This window comes from Apteryx rowi, unplaced genomic scaffold (genome assembly GCF_003343035.1).
Source record: "Apteryx rowi isolate R43461 unplaced genomic scaffold, aptRow1 scaffold_45, whole genome shotgun sequence".
Classification (NCBI taxonomy): Eukaryota; Metazoa; Chordata; class Aves; order Apterygiformes; family Apterygidae; genus Apteryx; species Apteryx rowi.
The window spans coordinates 3,291,924-3,314,110 of NW_020450705.1; the positions used below are offsets into that span (position 1 = coordinate 3,291,924).

At 48.5% G+C, this 22,187-nt stretch overlaps 1 protein-coding gene across 7 annotated transcripts in view; it reads right to left on the reverse strand.

The window, feature by feature from the left end:
- NFASC (neurofascin) overlaps positions 1-22,187 on the reverse strand; it is a 59,837-nt gene that overhangs the window by 31,040 nt on the left and 6,610 nt on the right. For 4 of the 7 annotated variants that reach the window (XM_026077161.1, XM_026077162.1, XM_026077160.1 and 1 more), the window contains exons 7-19: positions 13,592-13,703; positions 12,707-12,891; positions 12,420-12,551; positions 11,778-11,921; positions 11,052-11,163; positions 10,787-10,953; positions 10,318-10,465; positions 9,552-9,676; positions 8,573-8,608; positions 7,645-7,746; positions 7,316-7,513; positions 6,278-6,348; positions 5,429-5,651 (exon numbers count right to left, since the gene is read on the reverse strand). In XM_026077161.1, the coding sequence (XP_025932946.1) occupies positions 5,429-5,651; positions 6,278-6,348; positions 7,316-7,513; positions 7,645-7,746; positions 8,573-8,608; positions 9,552-9,676; positions 10,318-10,465; positions 10,787-10,953; positions 11,052-11,163; positions 11,778-11,921; positions 12,420-12,551; positions 12,707-12,891; positions 13,592-13,703 (1,755 nt within the window). Of the gene's footprint in view, positions 1-1,183; positions 1,389-2,650; positions 2,767-5,428; positions 5,652-6,277; positions 6,349-7,315; positions 7,514-7,644; positions 7,747-8,572; positions 8,609-9,551; positions 9,677-10,317; positions 10,466-10,786; positions 10,954-11,051; positions 11,164-11,777; positions 11,922-12,419; positions 12,552-12,706; positions 12,892-13,591; positions 13,704-19,328; positions 19,380-22,187 lie in introns of all 7 variants that reach the window. The other 3 variants (XM_026077158.1, XM_026077159.1, XM_026077156.1) reach the window with 2 other exon arrangements.

Consider the following 22,187-nt stretch of genomic DNA (forward strand, 5'->3'; position numbering starts at 1 on the left):
GAATATCATTCAGTCTCCTAAGTGTCAATATACAGTTATCCTTGGAGGTAYAGAAAAAAAATCAACAGTCTACCTATGACAAGAATATAATCTGCTGTAATTGTATCAGCCAATGCCACCCATATAACCATGTAGCTACCCCAAATGGTAGATGCCTCTAACACGCAGTAAGCAGCTAAATCAAGATGTGCCTGATGATTGATCCAGTATGGCAGTTTTGCAAAGTCCTTTCTTCTTAAACAAGCTTAATTGCAGCTGGTCATTTAAAATCCTGAGCAGATGGTGACAATATCCAAGAAAAGTTAAGGAAGGAAGAGACAGAACTCGGGGAGATGCTGTTCTTACACAGCAGGAATAGGAAGAGAATGAAGAAGACACCATAGTAATTTTGGGTTAGTTGAGACAAGTTTCTAGCCTCTACTGCTTTCTCCTCTTGTATTTTAATTGTAACATACAGTGCCAAAAATGTCTGTGCTAAAAGCAGATTCATTGTCAGCCAYCAAAAGTGCAGCTTCAACAAAAAGATACTGGTATGTCTATAAATAGCTCCTATGACAGCAAGAAAATGAAAATCTCAAGTTCATCCTTGACACAAGCTCTTTAAGCAGATGAATGAGGTGCTTTTGCCTTAAAAGCCTGATAGGAATGAGAATTAGCGACATCCTTTCAGAACAAAGATACTTAGGTCTTGCAAAGGTCTTACTGCTTTTTTACTGAGCAAGATGAATATATCCACTCCCATTTCACAGACCGAAGCACGGGGAGGTGAAGTGACATGTTTCAGGTCACACAGCAAATCAAGGGCATAGTGCTGTGCCGCTGAAGAGACATTGCAAATGTTTCTCTTGTTCAGCCTAAGAGATACTTGCTGGTACGTTAAAAATACCTGAGGGGCATTTTAGGTTAAGACAGCGCTCTAGAGGTGGCTGCAGAGACGTCACTGCCCCATGGTGACGAAGGCGTTCAGCGATGCCTTGTGACAGTGAGGCTRTCCAGAAGCTGCTGCGCAGGTTCAGCTAAACCTTTTTCCCTAGTGTGGTCTCCGCAGCAGCGTTGCGGCCTGGCTGCAGAGCATTAAAGCTCTTGGTTTGCTCTGCAGAACTGACGCTTCCCAGTGCCTTTCCCAGCCCACGCACAAGGTCCGTAAGAGCTGGGTGCCTGCAATGCTCCCATGAGAACGTACCTCCTTCTGGTGTGGGGAACTCCTTCACTTCACTGCGAGGCCCATCTCCTCTCCCGTTGGTTACAACCATCTCAAGCTTGTAGTTGCTGTAAGGAAACAGCCGGGACACTATGCCCCGGTTTCGGTCTCCAGGAAAACTCACATACTGCCGTTTTTTGGAGACCCACAGGTTCTTCAGCAAACTACTTTCTCTCCAGAAATAGGCCTTCAAGAAACATGCATGGCAAGTAAAGCTTTTCCCATTTAAGTGCAGTTGTTTTTCATTAACAAAGCATAGCAAAACGTTGCTTTTTCAAAGAGCAGCTTTCAGCTGCAGAACTCAGAGCCATTTAGAGCAATTAATGAAGCTTCGCAACTACCCAGCAAAGCAGGTCAGTTTGTTATCCAAGGACACGGCTGAGGCACAGAGAGGTTAAGTGCTCACCAAAGGGTCTAGAGTGATGCAAAGCTCAAGCTACAAAGAGCTGTTTCTGGCTTCTAGTTCTCAAGCTCTAGACATCCAGTRGCTCTCCCTTTCCACCTGGATTAGTAGCTCAGCTATATATAAGAAAAGTTGTGACATGTCTAGGCATGATGGAAAGTCTGAACTTAACTTGGAAAGACTTCAATTCAAAGTCCCAGACTGTGAATCTTATTTCATGCAGAAATAAGATTCGTTTAGAAAATAGACTGGAATGATAGAGCAGAGGCAGAAAAATGAAAGCAGTCCCCAAGGAACTTTCTTTATGCACATCCAATTCTTGGATTTCAAATCTATTATAACTGTTTTCAGGACATGTGTTTTGATAAAGTCTTAACTCTGGTTGAAGGGGGTCTGGCCAGGCTTTTACTTGTTTTGAGCAGTGTCCATCTTCTGTACATAAACACTGGTATTTTACCTTAGCTGTAAATACTTGATGCCAGAAGGAGAGAAACAAGATCCATATTGTCTTTAGTTGTCAGTTAGTATGGACTGTTGGGTTTAGGCYTTTTTTTTAGTGGTTGGTGTTCGTTAAAACAGGCAGTAGGTACTTTGGGGATGACACAAAACCTAGTCTGCTTGTACCTATCCGAGGTGATTTTTCCCCCAGTGCCAGCCAGCGTGGGGGTGTTTCGGGGCAGCTGCGGTGCCGGGAGGTGCCTTGCTGCGGGGGCAGAGCCCCTGCGCCATCTGCCAGCCCTGGGTGCTGCGCGGCAGCCAGCACCGTGGCGAGCAAAGACGCTGGCTCTGGGCGGTCCCCGCGCCGTTCAGGCGTGACACCAAACAGCAAACCGGAGCCCTTCGTTTGGGCTCCCCAAACGGGTGCTGCTCTGGAACGGAGCCCAGACGCGCCGTGGGCTGCACCCAGCAGCGAGGACGGGTGGCGATGGCCAGAGGAGAGTTTTCCGTCATCCCCACTGCAGAGGGATCCCGCCGCGGGGGCCGCTCTGGCTGCGAGGAGGTTAGCTGTATTAATAGCAGGGCCGAGGAGACGCGGTTTTGCTCACTCTGTATTCCTTAAGCTGTCCCTGGATGGTGTCCAGGTGCACGCGGGTCCACGTGAGAGCAATTGCGGTGCTGTTTAAAACTCTTATCCTAACATCCGTAGGAGCAGCCTTGGGATCTGAGCGTTCAGGGATAAAGCAGAGCGTACATTAGGCCCCAGGGGCCTCCCGAGGGTCACAGAGAAGCCCCCGGCTGCCCCCCGCCCCTCGGCTTGGTCTCGCTGGTGCAGCGTCGCCTTTCTGTGCAAGGCAGGGCGAGCCGGACCGTGCGCGCTCCTGCTCTGCCATCTGCTGGCATCCTGGGCCAAGCCTGGCTGCAGGCAGCATTTTCATGGGGATGAAATTGTTTCCTCCTTTTCTCTCTGCTTAAATTAAGTTTTGAGRATTTCCAGAGCTGATAAAATAAAGCAGCAGCAACAGGCAAATTCTGGCTTTCTTGGCTAACCTCGTTTGGAATGAGCACACCCTGCTACCACGCAGAGGCACAAAATAGCATTACTTACCTCCTTGCCCCCCCCCCCCCAAACCCTTTCTAGCTGAACGTGCATGCTCTTCAAGATGACTTGTGTTTTTCTCAGTGCTTCCACAGGAGGGGAAACCATATTTCATTCTGCCAGCTACTACTGGAATATAACACACCGATCCATTTAATATCAGGGCTTCCTACATGCTGCTGCAGTAGATCACTTGAACAAGCAAGCAAGTAGCCTGGCTCGCCTCCCTCTTCCGACTGAAGCTTAGCACAGATCCAGCCCCCTCCAGCTGCAGCTGTTTGGGGCACTGTCAGGACCAGGCGTTACAAAACCACCCTTTGTTTTCACATCCACTGATCTAAATTTGGCCACAGTCTCCAGTCGGTCTATTTGGTTTTTTTAACTCTTTTCTGCAGATCACCTGCTCGTATGTAGAAGTCTGGTTTGAATTGCCAGTGTCCACTGGCAAATTCTGAAGCATATTCCCCAAGGTTTGAGTTGGCTGAGGACATCAGCAGGCAGCTGTGCAGAGGCTGCCTGGCTTGCAGCCCTGATAAAGTGCCTGCAGGACCCAGCTGCCAGCCCGGGAAGGCAGGTTTGGCAGAGCAGGGCTCTCCTACCTTTGCTTGGTGTGCTCTCCGGACGCTTCAGCATGGGACAACGCCGTTATTTGTGAGGCAATTCAGTTACTTTCCATTACAGGCCTKACAGGGCAGGAGCTACTGTGGCTGAACCTTCTCTCAAGGACCAAACACTGGCTGACCTGCTGTTTTGCTTGTAGTTTAGCACCCTGGGCTTAGGAACTGACTGTGATGGGCACAGAACTAAATATAATTGTCTTTTCATCCTAGGTTGGAAGGAATATGCTGACTATACTGAATAGGAGAAAAGCAAGGCAAAGGTGCAGAGGCTCAGGAGAGCAGCGGCAGCACTTTAAGGTAAGCCATCTCAGTGGAAGAAGGAGWTTTTGTTTGTTTGGGGGTGGGAGGGTTGGTTGTTTGTTTCTTTTTTCTTTAAACCTGTCCCACCCTTTGGGGTACAGGCAGGAACAAGCGTACAAATGTGCGGGGTGTGAGATGTGAGCTCTGGTCTCCCTGAAATGAAATGCCCATCCAACCCAAGTCTCGCTTTGGTTTACCTCCATGTAACGCACACATGTACAGGCTCGTTTGGGTCCTCTCAAAACCCACATTCATTGCGCAAGGTTTTAATTGAAACCAGAAAAAAAATACCCTTCATAGTGCATAGACAGATAATGCAGCGATAACAGTGCAGTGTCAGGGCAGTTAGGTGCTTGTGTAGCTTGTCCAGTAACAATCTCTCTACTGGGTACAGCGCTGCTTTGAATATTCAGTATTCAGCCCTAGGTCTTATCCTGACTCCTACAGTTTTTGCTTGTCTGTCTCTCCAACTGCATTGCCTCCTCTAGGAGCAGACACACAGTCAGTGGGGTGTACTGTGTGCACTGAGATTGCAGATTTTCTTGGAAGTGYTGTGCCCTTTTTGTGTCCCCTTGACTTCAGGCCTAGAGTCATGGATGGTTAGCTGGTTTATTTAGCTTACTTTCCAGTAATCCCAAAGTCATTCAGCCGGGGACCCCCCACTGATAGGCTGCATTGAGAGGAACTAAAATGTATTTCTTTAAAAATAAAGCTGTTGGCAGCAAACCTAATAGGATAAGGATTGTAATTCAGAGCTGTGGATGTTACAGGCAATATCAGAAAGCAATATCATCAGTAGCCTGGAAAGAAGAGGAAAGGGAATTAAACAACCTAGCCACTGTTCTACGTGGTAAGGTGGAAAGATTTTTAAAGAAAGTTAAGATGAGTCAATGGTGTGTTGCAAACAGGAGCCTAAGCTGTGACTTAGCTGGGGCCTTACCAGAGAGGCACAAGAATCCAATCCAGAATGAACCAAATTCAATACCCTTTTGGCCAATTGCAGCACCTCTCATCCAGGATGCGCTTAGTGCTCCACAAATGTCAAAGGCCAAAATCTTAATGCAGTTTATTGGAATGCAACCAGGACTCGCCTTAATGAAGTCTTATTGTCTTCCACATTGAAGGTGATATTTGGGTTTTGCAAAGAGCAAGGGAAAGGTTAAGTGATTTGGGTCGTGCAGGTCTCTGCAGACAGGGCTTAGAATGGAACCTAATAGTCAAGTCTCCTTCTTCAAATGCCTGGAAGTGGATTTTTGTGCCAAATCAAGCAATGCTGTGAACATGTCCCAGGAACAGGTGCCAACCCCCTGACCTTGGAGGGTCACTTGCCCTTCTGAAACATGAGCTCTGGCTGAGAAAGTACTCACAATCTTCCCCTGAATAGCCGATCACTGTGTCAGGCTCTGGTGCTCTGCCAAAGTCATTCTCCGCCTGCACTTTGATCTCGTAGGGTACGTAGATGGGTGTATTCCAGACAACATGCCTTGGTGTCTTCACTGTCTCATTGTACCAGCTCCCTCGGGGGTCCCTTCGCCTCCATCTCACGATGTACCTGAGGTTGGGCCCATAAGCTTGAGTTGCATTCAGAGGCTTAATAGATCAAAACAAAAAAAGAAGGTGAGAGGGAGAAAGAGCAAATGTGCTTCTTTGCTACAGGACTCTGAAAAGTTCTGTTCAGCATCTGGTTCTTATTTCATGCTCCATCAGCGAATCACAAAGGAGGTCAATATTTTTGTTCCCAGAGTGAGACATACCTATTCCTTGCCCTCCAGACCAAGGGCAGAACCAAGAACCATATCCACATRCCTTATGTTCCAGTCCATACTCCCACTGCAATTTCTATCCTCCCTACAGACTTTGGCTTATTTCTGGATGACACCTGCTGGTCCATGGAAAAAGCAAGAGCTAGTATGTGAGTATTATAATATCTGCTTAAGAAATCAGACTCTGTGAACATCCTCCCTAAACTGTATCAGTTATCTAGCATCTTCTCTTTGGTTTCTATTGTCACAAATTGTTTTTATCACAGCCTTCTCCATAGGCACTAACAGTGGCTACTCTCTTAGAGGCTTTTTATTCCCTTTACAATCTTTAAGATTTATGGTATTCTATGTGGTACATCCCGCATGCTAGAGAAGCCGAGTTCTCTATATCTTAGCATCTGTGAGTATAATGGTGAGATGCTGGGTGGCCATCAAGCGTCAAAAACCACTCACCGTCCAGGTTATCTCCATGTTGTTTCTTTGGGTCCCTGCTCCTTGAACTCCCGTTGGGTTAATTTCAGGGCCTGAAATTCACATGGGGGGCAAAGGGGGGGAGGCAGTTGATAATGCTGAAAAATGACCATTTGAGTGGTTAAAAAGCATTTGCTGTGCAAGCCAAAAATACTGCCAAGACAATAGTTAATGGCCTGATTTTTCCAGAAGTTCCCATTCAGGTTAATGGAACATGAGATTCTCAGCACTTTTGAAAATGAGGCCATTTATTTAGGAGCCTCTTTTTTTTTCAAAATGTTGTCCTAAATCTTTAAAAGACACCCACTGTGAACCAACCCTAGGAGCTGAGTCTTATGCTTCTGAAATCTGAAACACGAAGAGTAGCATCAAAAACCAACACTAGATGCCAGTAGATATTAGAGAAATGTGTTTAAAATGGTTAAACTAAGAAATGCAACAAAACTGCAAAGCTTCCTGTAAGTTCCTCATATCAGTTTTCCCAAGTATTCTGCAATCTATGAAGCATTGGACACACAAATTGAAGACCTGAGTCTTGCTCATGGACTGAAGCGCTCTTTACTTCTGCGTTGATCTAGGCTCCTGGCCAGTTCTAGCAGTGGATGATGAATTAGTGATTTTTAGAACAAACTGTCTTTTGCTTTTGGCCACTTTACATTGAGGTTCTAATTTTCTGAGAGACTTCTGAGCTTCCTGTGGTCAGAAAGGATGAAAGATTGTCTTTAGAAAGCTTACCCAGCAGCAGAATTGGGTCTTCCTTTAATAGATTCCACTGGAATGACCTTAGCATAAATCTTTCAGTTTGAATTTTGCTACTCTGCAGAATATCAATCATAGCATATGACTGCACRGACCAACTCATTCCCTCACCTGTGTAAATCTGCTCTTGTTATAGGAGCTGTAATCGTATATTGCAAGTGAAGAGTCCAGCCCTACAGGGAGACCAGTGAGGTTGGTGGCCAGCTGCTAAACACAAAGCCATGCCACCACGGCCAGCGGGACCTGGTGGAAGGTACTCACGCGCCCCGTTGGTCTGGTATCGTTCCGAGGGTGTACTGGGCAGGCTGCTGCCCACGTCGTTCACGGCAATCACCCGGAACTGGTAGTTGACGTAAGGAGAGAGGCTCAGGACAGCTGAGTTCACGCTCCCGGGATAGCTGGAGTGGTTATGCCATGTGCCAGGTTGGAACCGGTCCTCCTCAAACTGAACAATGTAGTCTGGGAGAGAGGATTGGAAGGTAAGATTAATGGCCTCAGCTCATTGCACTTCCAACCCACAAGGAAAGTGCTCCCTCCACCTGCTAGAAGAAATCAGGCAGGAATACAGTCAAGGGGGGCAGGCAGCTGACCTGTGATCGGGCTGTTATTGTCATCGCCAGGTATCCATGTCAACCGCACACTTCTTTCGGCCAAGTCTGTCAGCTCCAAGTCACGGGGCCGGTCAGGTCGTTCTGTTGGCCGATTAACAACAGACGTTAGGTTCAGCTTGTCACAGGATTTGGGAGTTCCAGTTCCTATCCCTTCTCAACCGGTGGTGAAGCCCTGGCACTCTTGGCCTAGACCAATAGGTGGAGACATGTGGTCTGTAGTTCACTTCACACATGCCATCAGCTGGCAGTCTCCTTCAGTTCTTGGCAGACCAGTGCACTTTTTAAATCTAAATATGCTCACAGACTAATTGTGCCTTGAATCCCTACCTGCCGTCTGTACACAGTGATGTTATCTGACTCGGTGGAATCATAACAGTGGCTTAGCAGGGGAATATATGATCTTAAAAAAAAACCTACTAGCAACTGTTCAAGAAATAAATGCAAAAAGATGAAAGGACAAAAAAATCTAAATAAAGATACATACTTGGCTAAAAATGCTCTGGGCACAACTCTGTTTCTTTATCTTGTCACAAACTGTGTGCTCTTATAGACCCAGTTCATGCAATAACAGTAACAGCAACCCCTTCTTTCCAGGTAAGGGTGAAGAGATTCAACRTTTTATTTTTTTCCTACCATCAGGGCTCACCATTTCCAGGCATGGGTAAGGTGATTCTTGCACTCAAGAGTCAGCACTGTGGCACACGAAATAATRTGTCACAGGACCTTTCTACCCGTGGCCATCTGGATTGGCTTTCAAGGACAACTTGGACAGACAGGACTTGGAAGCATCAGCTCCCAGCTTTTCCAACTGCTACACCTAGATTTTCTGTTGGAGTTGTTGGCAAGGCAAAACAAAATCAATTTACAAAATAAATTAAAATAAACCAAATGAATTAGTGCTGATTACCTTTAGGTAAGTCTCTCAAACGGTTAGCAGGGACTGCTGCAAGGTAAGACATTGGTTGTTAATGGTGTTAGTTAAGTCATCAAGCTTGGGTGGTCAAAGGAGCACCTGGTGCATATAAAGCTACACACACACAGTTACAGATTTCAGAAGGAACTGATTCTGCTTGAGGACCAGTGTCAGTACGTCCTTCCCTCAAAGACCTCCAGGCATTGTCTACACACCTTTCTTCATATTTCTTATACACAGCAGAGGGGAAACAYCAGCCTGCTATAGAGTTAATTAGCTATTAAGAAAAAAGGAAGGGAAAGAAATCAAGTCCAGTCAAATTATTAGGGACAAAGGATTCATACTGCACTTCTACTTCGGTGGGGCATTGTGGGTCTAAGCCAACATCACTGACGGAATGGGGCATTTTTGTGAATGGGATCACTTCAACAAGACTTCAGATGGCTGAGAGCAGGGATGGATAAGCCTGTGCTTTGTGAGTACATTTGACAGCATGCATAAAACCTATTCCCCATATTCATTTAGGTTTGTTGCTCCTTACACTGAGAAGGGGAAGCACACAAGGCTAGGACTGGCTTACTCACCCTCTGCTTTTCAACTGTTGCKCAGCATCTAGAAATTCAGTTAAATTCAACTGCGAATGTAGGACTGTTGTCACAGAACTTCAACATTCACATTTGGACACTTTAACTATCTGTAATAACTACTTGGTTTTTGTCTCAAATGCAAATTTCCTTCAGCTCATTTTCAATCCCAGTGCTTGAGTGAGTTTGGGATTAGGCAGCGTGTCTTGCTGAGTCCTGTAGAAACTGGACAATTGTTCTGCCAGCATCTCACTGAGCATCCCTGCTTTAAAGGACAATTCTGTGATCACAAATCACCCTTTCACAATCTGACCTTGGTACTAAAGTCAGTCTGCTGCATTAAAAACAAAGTACTTAGCTCTGTGCCAGTAAACTGGAAGAACAGTTACCTAGTACAGTTAGGTAAGCTTTAGCAGAATCCTTGTCCAATTCAGTACTAGCTATACAGGTGTAGTCGCCTTGGTCCTTTTCAGCCACACCATATATTGTCAGACCATCATCTTCTTTCTTCATCCTTAGAAGGAAGAAAACAATAATTGTATAGCTCTGCATAACAGCATTAGACAGCAAGATTTGAGTCTAACTGTTCTCTGATAAAATACAYCCAAAAAAAGCACAAAAAGAATGAGAGTATGTCTCTGGTCTAAAGATTTTATCAGCCAAAGATGCATTGAGTTATTCTTGGAAACCTCATTTCCTAAGGAATCAGACAATCAGCGCTGGTATCTATCTGGAAATAATCACACTTTTAGGAAAACAGTCTGACTTCGGACTTGCTTGTGTCCCCTGATCAAATCTCATTTTATGAGATGAGAGTCAGACTATGGAAAGGAAATTACAACTGTACCACTCACAGCAGATAAACTTTAATTTTGAGTAGTTTGTTATTAACCCATCTATTTTAGCAAGATGTCCTAAAATATTTGCAAATAAAACCTGAGCTCAAAGTCTCAATTTACCACTAGGAAACTGCTAGTCAGTCTCTGTTCAAAGGAGCTAACATTAAAAGTAGGAAGGACAACAAATGTTGCCTAGATGGGAACTCTATATTTGTCTAAATTATCCCTGGTGACTCCTGAAATGTTCAACAGTGGGGAAATAAGAAGTTCTAGGAGCTTGGGAGAGACAAGATGTATGAAACCGTTATGCACATACCTGTTTCCAATATAAAGCGGTGCCTCATCTTTCAGCCAGGTGACTGTGAGTTTCAGCGTAGGGTCATGCTTTATACGACAGTGCAGGCGAGGCATGGAGCCCCTCTTCACCACTTGATCTTCTGGTCCTCTCACAATCCTAGTTGGATCTGTGTAGTCAAAAAGAAAGCATTAGATACCAAACTGTAGGGTCTAAGCTGGGGAACTCAGCCAAGGATTGAGTAGAGCAGTATGACTTGGAACAGGCACATCAAATGATAGACGCTTGTCCAGCTCCCTGTAGGCAATTGAAAGCACAAAGGGAAACTCTGACATTTTCTATATTCCAAGCTCCAAAGTTTATAGTGCCTGTCCTTTTGACAGACTGGTAGTGTACTCAATTAACCCTCCCTTAATGTAAGTGATTTTTCATGCTGTAACTTTCAAAACAGGCAAGGAGTCTTTTGATCTAGAGACCTAAGTGATCCTACCTTTGACCTCCAAGCGAACCTGGGCCTCTGCTTTACCCAGGATGTTGGTAGCGACACAAGTGTAGATGCCCTGGTCCTCTTTCCGAGCCATGTTCATTTCCAAGCTCCCATTTTCATGTGCCTTGTAGTTTCCTCCATCCAGAGTGTTTCCCTGGCCATTCTTAAACCTCACAACAATACAAAGTACTATTTGTAAGGGAAGAAACAGCAGGAAACCGCACCGTCCTGCCCCCCCTGAAGTGGGCAGCAGTGCTGCCATTCTTACCATCTGAGCGTGGGGATTGGGGAGCCAAAGAAGGGGCAGTCGAGACGGGTCCTGTTGTACTGAATGACTCTGATCAGCTGATTGCGAGGGGCTAGTATCCGTGGAGGCACATCTGCAAACAACAAAAATCACAGTCATTGAAAAATAAAACCAACCAGTACCTAGAATAATATTCCATTTTCAGTCTTCTCATCCACCCTCCCTTTTTCTTTCTGATCAGTGTTCTTTGTTCACCCTGTCAAGACTTTGTACAGCTTCTCCATTCTTTTTCATCTCTCCTTCCCTTTCTAGCCTCAGTACATGAAACAACTTACATCTTAGCACAAACAGTATGTGCTCACCCTTGCTGGACTTTGTATGTGTGACCTTTAAGTCTGCTGTAGCAGAGGGTCTATTGCAGGCTTTGCAGGAATATGACAATGGACTTTTCATCCAAAGCCCAGTGCATAGGTCATGTAGCTGCATACATTGGTCTCAGAATAGCTAGCAACAAACAGAAAGGCAAATAAATAAAGAAAGCTTGCAAGGAAAACTTAAGTATATTGAGATGTTCGTCTCCCATAGGAGTAAAAGTAGGAGTCACTGTTCTGCAGCCAAAAGCATCTCATGAACTGAGCGCTTACTGGCTTCTTACAGTCACTTCTGGGCTGGCCTTTGAGAGGGCTCCTTCTCTATCCACATGCAGAGTCCACAGCTCAGGGCCAGCCGGTCGCAGTAGGTACTTACCCAGGACGCTGACAAAGGCGTTGGCGAGAAGGTATCCATGCTCGTTGGAAGCGTTGCATTGGTACACAGCACTGCTGCCAATCTGGGTATCTCGAAATACAATGGTGTCTCCAGCCACTTCACGACTCGGGTTGGGGGGAGAAGCTTGAAAACACAAGAGACAGAGAAGACACTTCAGTAGGAAATTAGAATTTACAAGGCTCTAAATTCTATTACACATCTTTCCATCTCAGCCTAGCTAAAAACAGATGAGCACACATGACCTGCCCTGACTACAAAGAAATGGTCCAGCTGGCCTCATCTCAAACAGGCAGGTGGTTTACGTGCTGCAATGCCTGGACGCAGTGCACACACACATCAGCAGGGTGCCTGGCACCCTACAACAGCTCTGGCTCTCACATTTGGACACTACATTCTTGGCTACTTTGTCATAAAGAAGGTGCAGACCTTTCCCACAAATATGTACTTTTTTTAGCATTTGTTTGCAAGGTGTTGGAGCAAGACTTTGTGGCGTTCAGCCAGCGATAGTGTTCCCTTTGCTTTCAACCTGTTTCTCCTTCCTGGCTGCACAGTGGGTAGCTGGGAGAGGCAAAGTGTAGGTGTCCGGGGCTGCGCAGGCCAGCGAAGGCCGTCCGTGCTCACCTTCTATAGGCTCTCCATTCACCAGCCACTGTATCGTAGGCTTAGGGTTGCCATTGGCTCGACAAACCAGTCTGCCATCCTCTCCAGGGGCCAAGATTAGGTTTTCTGGTTCATCCAACCAATACGGAGCAGCTTTAAAATACATAAATGTACCAATTAGAAATGTAGCAAAGCCCAAGCCCCCCCTTTCAGACATGCTGGAACAACTAAGAGCAGTCCTTCCCATGCATGCTGCCCCAACTTCTGGTTAAAAAAGTAAGAAAGATGCCAAGGTAAAGATGATGTACCCTTCACTCTCACTGAGATCGTGTGGCGGATGCTGCCCATCTTGTTYGATGCCAAGCAGAAATACTCCCCGGAGTCCTCCTCGGAGACRTTGGAGATGCGAAGGGCCTTGTTAAAGTTTTCCAGCTTGGTTTTGCCTGCTGGGAGCTCTCCTCCTTTCTTGTACCACATGATGTCTGGCGCTGGTCTAAGGAGAGGGGAGGAAATAAATGCCCTTGCAAGACGAGAGAAACATTCATAAGAAAACAACATCTATTCAGGCACTCCGAACCATGCAAACCCAGGGAGAAGGACTGATTGAACAGCTGGGACACCCTCCCTCCCTCCCAGCACAGCCCCTGATCCAGGACCCTGGACATCACCAGCTGATCAGGATTGGATTTTGTCTCGTGCCTTGTGCCTGGACCCCGGGCGGCGCTCTGGGAGCGTCGGCGCGCAGCCTCTCGCAGCGCACCCCAGCAGTGCTGCGACTGGCTCTGCCCCTGCCCAGGGCACTTCTGCAGGCCCACAGACCGCAAGTGCCATCACCCACCACTTATACAACGCTGCAAGGGGCACCCAGGAGGTTTGCAAATACCTATAAGGATAAATCATTGTGGAATTATCCAAGGATTTTGCCAGCAGGCGAAAGATAACTTGTTTCTCTGAACCCTGCTGCAAAACTCAGCTTTCCTGCTTGCTTGCAAGCTCTTATGCTCCATCCTTTAAGCAGGTTATGAGAGTATAATTAACATCGGTTAAAAKGAAGGGAAGGGAATGCTCCCGTTCCTAAGCAGAGGTTATTTCCCCTGGTTTCAGTGATTCAGCATCTTGGTCTGCAAAAGCCCGGGTCCCAGGCCATCCCTGTGGGGGTGCTGCCCTCCGCCGCCTCGATCCGCGGTACGTACACTCCCGAAGCGATGCACTCCAGCAGCAGGTCCACCCCCCGGAGCACCATCTGGCTGCTCGAYGTCCCGTACGGATACATGAAGCTGGGAGTTGTTTCCGTAACCCCTCGGGCTGCAATCAGCAGGAAAGAAAAACACAAAAACACAGTGCTTTTACACCCTCCACAGCGACGGGGAGGCACGTCCGGGGCCAGAAACGCACGCAGCTTTCAGGAAGAAGCCGTCGGGTTCCCGCACGAGCTTGCGGCTGGAGGGAGGAAAGTGAATCCACCCTGAAAAGTGCCTGGGGAGCAGAGAGGGGCACAATGTCGATTTTTAAAGTAAAAAAACTGGGAACAGAAAGGGTTTTTGGCAGGCGGGAAATACAGACAAAAGAGGAAAGAGAAGAGAGGACCTGCGAAGGGAGCGGAGCCGCGGGGAGGGYGCGTGGGAGCCGCGCCRGCAGCACYGGGCCGGGGCCGGGCCTCCTTCACCTACCTGCGCCTCTAGCAGAGAGCGCGGTACGGGCCGGGCGGAAAAGAAATTGGCTGAAATCAAATGAGGCTTGGAAATACTGATGGACAAAACACTTAACGAAGGACAGAAGTTRCAGACAAGCGGGCACAGGGAGGGTTTAACCCGGCAAGCGAGCCGCCTTGCCGGAGAGCAGCGCGGCACGATGGTGGGTCCCACGGCACCGTCCGCGGCTCCGCCAGCGTCGGGCTGTTCCCCCCGCGTGCCGTGAGCGCTGGGCCCGACGGGGCAGCTCCCTTCCAAAACGAAACAGGACTGGAGAAGGTAGCGGCAGCAGCCACAGCGACAGACACCACGACTGAGCGGRGAAGTGTGACGGGAGGCAACCGGGGGAGACACGAGACAACTGTCTACAAACACACRCAGCGAGGGGCTCCTTGCAAAAAAGACTGGGATTATTAAACTAAATCAGTGAGGACAGAACAAGATGAGATGGGCTTGAAAGCAGCAGTAGCAGAGATGGAGGTTACGAGATTAGGAAACGGAACAAAACGGCCCGGGTTGACGTAGGGTCGCTACAAATAAAGGGATGCACGGCGAGGGACCGCGTCCGTTCGGGAGCGCTCCGCCAGGGCTGTGGCGGGGCGGCCCCAGCCCCTTCCCCAGCCCCRGCCCCGAGGGGTCCGCTCGCTCGGTGCGCGGGACGCGGGCAGGCGGGTGCAGCCCGGCGCGGCTCAGCGCTCCTGCAGCGCCGGGGACGCCTGCCGCTCTTTGGGGAGCCTCTGCGCGAGGCTTGGTACAGGAGGAGGGCTGAAAAGAAACGGGGGAGAGAGAACAGCGGCTGTTTATGGAGTCCGTGTCAGTCTGCTTCGGGAAAAGCTTGCGAGCAGGCCCCTCAAAAGAAGAAAAAACCAACAGGAGTTAAACCGTGCCGCTGAGACGGCTCCAGAGATGCCGGAGCCCGGCCACGCACCCCCCGCGCGGCACCGGCCCACCGACGGGCAGCGGGCGCTGGTCAGAGCGTTAGGCAGTTATTTGGTTAATGGATTACCACGGCAGACAAATCTTGGCCTTGGCTCGAAGGGACGGGACGCCGGACAACGCGCCCGGCGYGCTGGGGTTGGCGTGCCTGCTTCTGGAGAAGCTCCCTGTCCCGTTTAGAGCCAATGCAAATGCACTGGAATTAATTACAGAAGCAGCAGCTGGAATTAAGGTCAGTATTTGTCAACAGCTGCCAAACCTCTGGCCAGACTCACAACGTTCACTCTTCTCGTGCGATTGGGAGCGTGGGATATTACTTGATAAGTAAACGCTGGCTTTTATTAGCCAGCAATTTGCGACCTGTTTGAACAGGCTGCAGGTTTCACTCCTGGGCTGAACCCATCTGCTCGGGAGCCCGGGCCGTAACTCAAAGACATAAGCAGCAGTGCAAGCCAAATTTTACCAGCCATATATTAATGATGAAAATTAAAAATAAGGAAGATAAATTAGTATTCTACCACTTGCTGAATAGACCTAACAACAACACTGCATAGCTGATAAGCTTTTGCCTTAGCATAGCACTACTAATAAGTATTTGGCTATTTATAATCGGGAGCAGCCAGAACGCGTCTCAGGCAGATGCAACATTCCAGCTCCGAAGTCGCGGCACCTACAGCTGCAAGATGTCAGTCAACTAGCAACGTCTCACTTATCTGTCTGGATGGAACAGAACTGGAAAAATAAATCCCATGGATATTTATTTCTGCTGAAAAATCAACTCTGCTTCCCATATATTGCCGCTGTTGCCTCCACCTCTGCAAACCTGGGCTCATTCGGCTGTGAACAGGAGATCCCAGAAACTGCCGCTTCTCGCCCTGGCGCAGCCGCGTGCCGCCCTCCCCGGGGTCCTGACCTGAGCTTTTAAAATAATGCACCTCAGCTTGCAGCTCCTGTCTGCTTAAAGGCAGTAAGAGGAGTACGCGCATCCAGAGGAAGCCCGTCTGCGTGCTACCTGTGCTACTGGCCAGCTTTAAATCATCCTACAGGTTTGCCAAAAAAATAAGAATAAAAGAAGACCTCCGTTTCCATTTTAAACAAGGTGAGAAGCTTCTGGAGCTAGCAGAGGGCTCCCAGCTAATGAAACATTCAAACCAATTAATTCTTTGAGATCATTTTTCCTTCCTAATCGCAGAACAGTTTGCCTAGGCAGTTAAGCTTCTCCGGCCGGGGCCTCCGGCACCTGCTCCGAGCGGAGCCGAGGCGGGGGGACACCCACGCGACCAGCCTGCCCTCAGGCTGGCTCGGCCGTCTCGCCGACCGCTCACGCACCGCTCCCACGGGCACCGTCTCGCCAGGGGGAGCCGGGCTCAAGCCTGGCCGGAGCCCGGCAGGGAGACGGGGGGAGATGACAGCCCCCAGCCGCTCGGGTTTCTCTTCCCCATCCCCTTCCGCGTAAGGAAGGCAACCCGGTAGGCGGCAGCCGGTGCCCGGCCACGCAAGCTAGCCAGACCATTCCGGGGAGAAACACGTGGTTATCGAGAAAGCGCCCAAAGAATTTTTTCACCAGTTCATTAATTATTAAGAAGTTCCAGGTTTGTAGCTCAGTTTTTCACCGTTCATTGAGGGGGTCTTGGATGGCTGATCTGAAACAACTGAACAAATAAAACATTTGCGGGGACGTGAAGTTTCCATGTAGTGCAAATAAAAGGCAGCTTATTCTACGTATCTATGAACAAAAACAAGGAGAAATACGTGAGACTGTGATGTGATTTTCCTAACTAGGAGACTGACTAGTAGCTTCACTTTTCCCTGTACAAACACACACAGTGGGAGACGGAGAAACCCCGAGACACCACCGAGCGAGTCTCCCCCCCGAGCCCGTGAGCGCTGCAAACACACAAATTGCGCACGGGCAGCGTGAAGGCGTTCGCTCTGAAACGCAGACAGCGCTCGCGCTGCTCCCCTAGCTCAGCGGAGAAGCAGGATACGTTTAAGGAGAGCTCTCCGCAGGATCTTCTCTTCCAGCTGTTGCAGACCTTGCGCGCGTTCAGTGCGCCCACGAGCGGAGGCGTCGCCTCCTACTCGCCCTCTCACTGAGGCTTGGTTCGGTCTACGCAATCCCCATTGAAGCTAGTTTTGCTTGCAATCCCCTTTCAAAGCCATTCGTACAAACGTTTTCAGACTAAGCCCAGCCCATCTTCTAACACCGCTGCTTCCTTGGGAGGTTCAGCACCCTGCAGATCCTTCTCCAGGTTTCTAGCGTGCTCAGGCCTCCTCAACCGTCGCAGAGAAACCTCCCCCTCAAAACCAGCGGTGTTGCCGAGAGGGAGCAGTTTCCCCTCATCTCAGAGGAGTGTTCACGGGGAGGAAAGTTGTTCTCCCGCAGCTCTGCCACTCGGCAGCAAGCACAGGACGGACGTGTGTCCTGTAATCACTGTGCTGACCTGGACCCCCCTCGCTCCCCTCCAGCTTTGGGAGGCAGCAAGAACCTGTCAGGATCTTGGTTTCGGAAATCCCACTCTTCCCGAATCAAGCATGTGCTTCAAGCTATCAGGAAAAATGGGATACGGCACTACTTAAACTGTATTTCTGCTAGCAAGGCCCCGAAACCTCAGAACCTCAGCTCCTCATGCGAACACGGGGCCTCATTGCTTGCGTGCCAGCTTCTCCATCACGGGCTGTTTGTTTGACACCAGCGGGGAGGCGACGTTCCTTCCTAACTGCCCATCAGTTGGAGAAATGCAAATGCAACGGGCTCGGTTCCTCCGCCCTGCGTCATCAGGGCAGTCAGCACTTCTTGCTGAACAAAGCCRTGCTTCTGTCACCGTGCGGCGGTGGCTTCACGTGACCCCGGTCCCTGCAGGCTCCAGCTGCCTCCTGACCACTGGTGAGGTGCCAACGTCCCTATTTCCGAGGCAGGGAACAGGGACACGGGCTGCCCGCCACAAAAGAGGACTGCAAACTGAATCCCAATGCCCTCACCTGTCTTGTCCTCCTTTTCTAGCACTCCAAACTCTTTTCTTAGCTGACAAAAGTGCTCTTTGTCCCCAAAAGTCTCTATGGAAGAAGAAAATGTGCCCTGCGTTGCGTGGGGGCACAAACAAACCTCCTCCTCCGGGTGCAGAGCCGGAGGGAACATGACACGACGTGGGCTGATCCGAGGAGCTCTCAGAGCAGGATCCCACTGCGCGGCACGGGACCGCTCCCGGGCCATCCCCGGCATCGCTGCAGCGTGCCGCCGGCCCACGCCCGGGGGAAGAGGGGGAGAAAGCAAATCCTCCCCCGCGTCGCCGAGGCTGGCAAACAGACTTTGTGTCGCTGCTGAGACTGTTTCCACTCTTGCCTCATCTGGCACGGGGCAGTGCTGCTGGCTGGAGGGCTGGTACCTGCTAACGCTCTCCTCGCTGGGGGTATTTTGGTGGTCTTTGGTGAAGCTTCCACGTACTTGGTTACAGCTGTGCCTTCAGCAGCCTATACAAACACCCCCGTTCCCCCTGCTCCGTTTCCCCTTGCAGTGGAAAAAATCCACACCGGCTCCCCACCTCTGCTTATATTGTCCCATCGCTTCCGTGACACTCTCCATCTATCTCAGGGCAGCAGCCGGGCCCTGGGGAGCAGCACGACTGTGTGTCTGCAGCATAATTCATGAGCTCGGTACAGGCTTCCCCCAGCAAACTGTTCTCCCTGCTCAGACAAAGGGGAAAAAGGATCTCCCGAAAGCATTCGGCACGTAATAACCGCCCCACAAAGAAACAAAGCACCGAGCTTTTGAGAAAACCAAATACTTCTTTTTTCCTCCTAAGTCAATGCCTATGTTTAGCTGAAAATACAATAGATGCTCTTTCTGAACACAGAGAAAAGAGAGATCTTGGGTATTATCTTTAAACCATGAGCCCTTTCTGAAGGCAAACCACCTCTTCTGCAGGGGAGCAAGCTGGCCTCCGTTCAGCCCTCCGGACTTTTTCACTTGCTTCAGATTCTACTAATCTAACTACCCCTAAAGCTGAGCTCTGCATATCCAGTTAATTAGCTTAAATCTCAATCGTTTTAAGATGTCAAAACTTTTAGGGGCTTTTGTTCCTGTTGGGTTGGTTTTGTCACACAGCTTTTGTGAAGTTCAGCCTATAAATCACAGATCAGAAAAAGGAGCACATACACGCAACAGATACAGGAGATGCTGCTACCACGTCGGCTCCTCGCCTGGTGCCCTGGGCGAGCAGCTCGTGGTGTTAGCGCGGGGTAAGTCAGGTTAGGTAAAACGGGGTTAGGACGTGAAGTTCTCCAGAAGTCAGTGTTGACTCACCACTGTACATGTCAGTGTGATTTCGAAAAGACGTTTCATTATGGGGTTTCTCTGCAATAAACAAAAGACCATGAGCATACCGAATGCGCCAAAGCATGCACGGGGCACCAAAAGGTGCAGTGGGGGACAAGGGAGAAAACAAAATGAAACAAAAACCAAAGTAACTTCCCAAAGGGTAAGAATAGCGCAGACAGGCAACATGAGCAATATAAAAGCATCAGAACACAACTGTCCAAAAAGACACACAGCAACATAAGGCAGCAATAAAGGAGAGGAAAAATAAGACTGCTTTTCAACTGTAAGAGGGATAAACAAATAAATTGATGAAAAATATCAGGTAATTGTATCATAAACATTTCCTTGAATTGAAGGGTTTTTTCTTTTGGCATAAAGACATCTGTTTCTTTGAAAAAAAAATCAGTTCATTTTTGAGAAGGAAATTTTTTTCTCTCAGTTTCTTAACTATGAGGCAAACATACTTCTGCTACTTTTTGCCAGCATAAAACATACATTGGACACAGCCAAGCAACAGCATAATCATGCAGAAAGGCACGATGAAGGCGAACAAATAAAAATAATAATAATAATTAGGCTTTAAAAGGATAATCAACTGTAAAATCCCTTTTAACCACAAGGTAATTAAGTAGATTATGTTGCATGCAAAATATGAGCTCTTCAATAACATAGCGCTCTCATTTATTGACAGCCACTGCCAGCCAACACCTATACTTGAAAGAGAAAGCTAATTGCTCTGAGAGCGCTGCGAGAGCCGGGGAGATTCGCCGTCTAGGCCCACAGCTGCTGCAGAAGAGTCAAGCGAGCCTGGATTTACGGCACGCTGAGATCTGCCTTCCTATTTTCACAGCGCCTGTTACATTAAATATTGTTTCGAAGCATAAGAACTCCCTGGTTTCTACTGGGATATGGCACAGCCATGTCACAGCATCACCTACCGCACTGGAGATTTTAGAGCAATTAAGGAACAGCTGGTTACGATACAGCTGTTGACCTGAACCTTCARTCATCAGCTCACACAGGGTCTTTATGCAGAAGGGTTAAGAGAGCCCACCCGAAGTCCAAGAGCTACATCAACTAGGGTAAACTAGAGAAACCCTCCACAAGAAAAGGCACAGGTGTCTCCCCCAAATTTTTCCATTTTTCTGTTCTTGCATACAAGATCATGACAGTCAAATGCAAAGATTTTTCAGCAGCAGGGTGAACAACCTTTTTTTTTTTTTTTTTTTTTTTAAAGACAGTCAATGTCCATTGCTTAAGGCAGAAATCATTGAACAGCTTGAGACAAATACAAACGCATCCCTTTGAACGCTGTACAGATAAAGAATATTTTATCATAACAGACAAGAAATTAGACCCTCAGTGCTTCAGCTTGTAAGGGCCTCTGGGGAGCTTGTGGGCTGGCATTTGCATCTTACAACACCGCAGACATTTCCAAAGGAAAACTTAAGAGATGGTCCAGGATAATTGGAAGCCGAAGGACAGCAACCTTAATGAGACTTGTAAAGAGCCCGGGAGCACAGACGCTGCGGAGGCACCTGAGCGTAACTGCAGGAGGAGGGGAGCATTTATAGCTGTATTGCAGCTGGCTGCACAGAAATCTTCCAGGATTTCTTCCACGCATTTTTTTCTAGAGCTTGATCAATATGTCAGGCTAAAGCCTTTGGAGGCACAAATGAACACAGATCTTTGTTCGCCAGAGTTTCTCCAGCTCACACCAATTTAGGACTCAGCCCTTCAGTTACAGACAAATGTTGTCATTATTTGGCCAGCTCTGTAAATGGGCAAATAAAATTTAGAGTGAATTGCCTACAGATATTCCTCTCCATTAGCAAAGAGTCTATTTATAGTATTTGCACTGCTGATTCTCCACGCATGCTTTGTATAGAGGTGAGGGTGTTACAATAAAAGTGTAAAATACTAGAGGCCCAGTCTGCTTCTCCCACCAGTTTTAGGTCACTGCTGTCAGAATGCTTTAATAGAGTTAATTCTATTTTAAGCTGTTGTGAGAGCAGATTAAGCCCCTGACCCTGGGATTCAGGAGTGCTTCATGCCTACTGTGCACGACAGCCTGCTCCCCAAAACACATCCTTGTATCTGTCAGAGCACACGACCCCTTCCTCCCTCAACTACAAAAAAGGTAAGCGGGACCTTAGCAGGACCTGAAGATGTTCTTCATCTGGCTCCTATCTGATGACATGGCCTGTACGGGCCATTCTGTGTCAGCCTCAGCTGAGACCATGCTGGGTGCTGTACACATACACATGTAACAAAAGAGAGCCTGTTCTGGAGGACCTGCATCATCTCCTGTAGCGCTCAGCTCATATCCCCCTGCCAACGTTCCCACCAAACAACTGGCATGCCATTTGGTAGCATCAGAAACTTGCCTTCTTTAAAGGAGTCTCCGTTCTGGAGGAGAGACTCGGGGTGCCTGGACCTGCCCATGGATCATCTCTTCATAYGGCTAGAGAGAATTATATGTGTGCTCCTCCTGGCCCCTAGAGGATGCTCTTCACTGGGCCGAAACTAAGAACGCCAGTCATCCTGAACGCTTTCCACGTGTACACACTCAGGCTCCAAAGGGTCAAGCCCTTCTGTCACCATGTCCCAGAGCCAAGGAGCTAAACAGCAGCTCCTGGTCAGTAGGTAACTTTGAACTGTGTGAGGTGGTTCATTAATCACAAAGTTGACCCACGCTCAAGCCCACTCCTGCGCACTGGCAGCAGTGCAAGGCTCAACCCACCCCGGGCGCAGGCAAGTCAAACGCCGCTGCGGAGAGAGGAGCTGCGGTTGGAACAGGACAGAGCTGGGCCTGGTGCTTTCTGCTAYGCTGATGCCAACTGC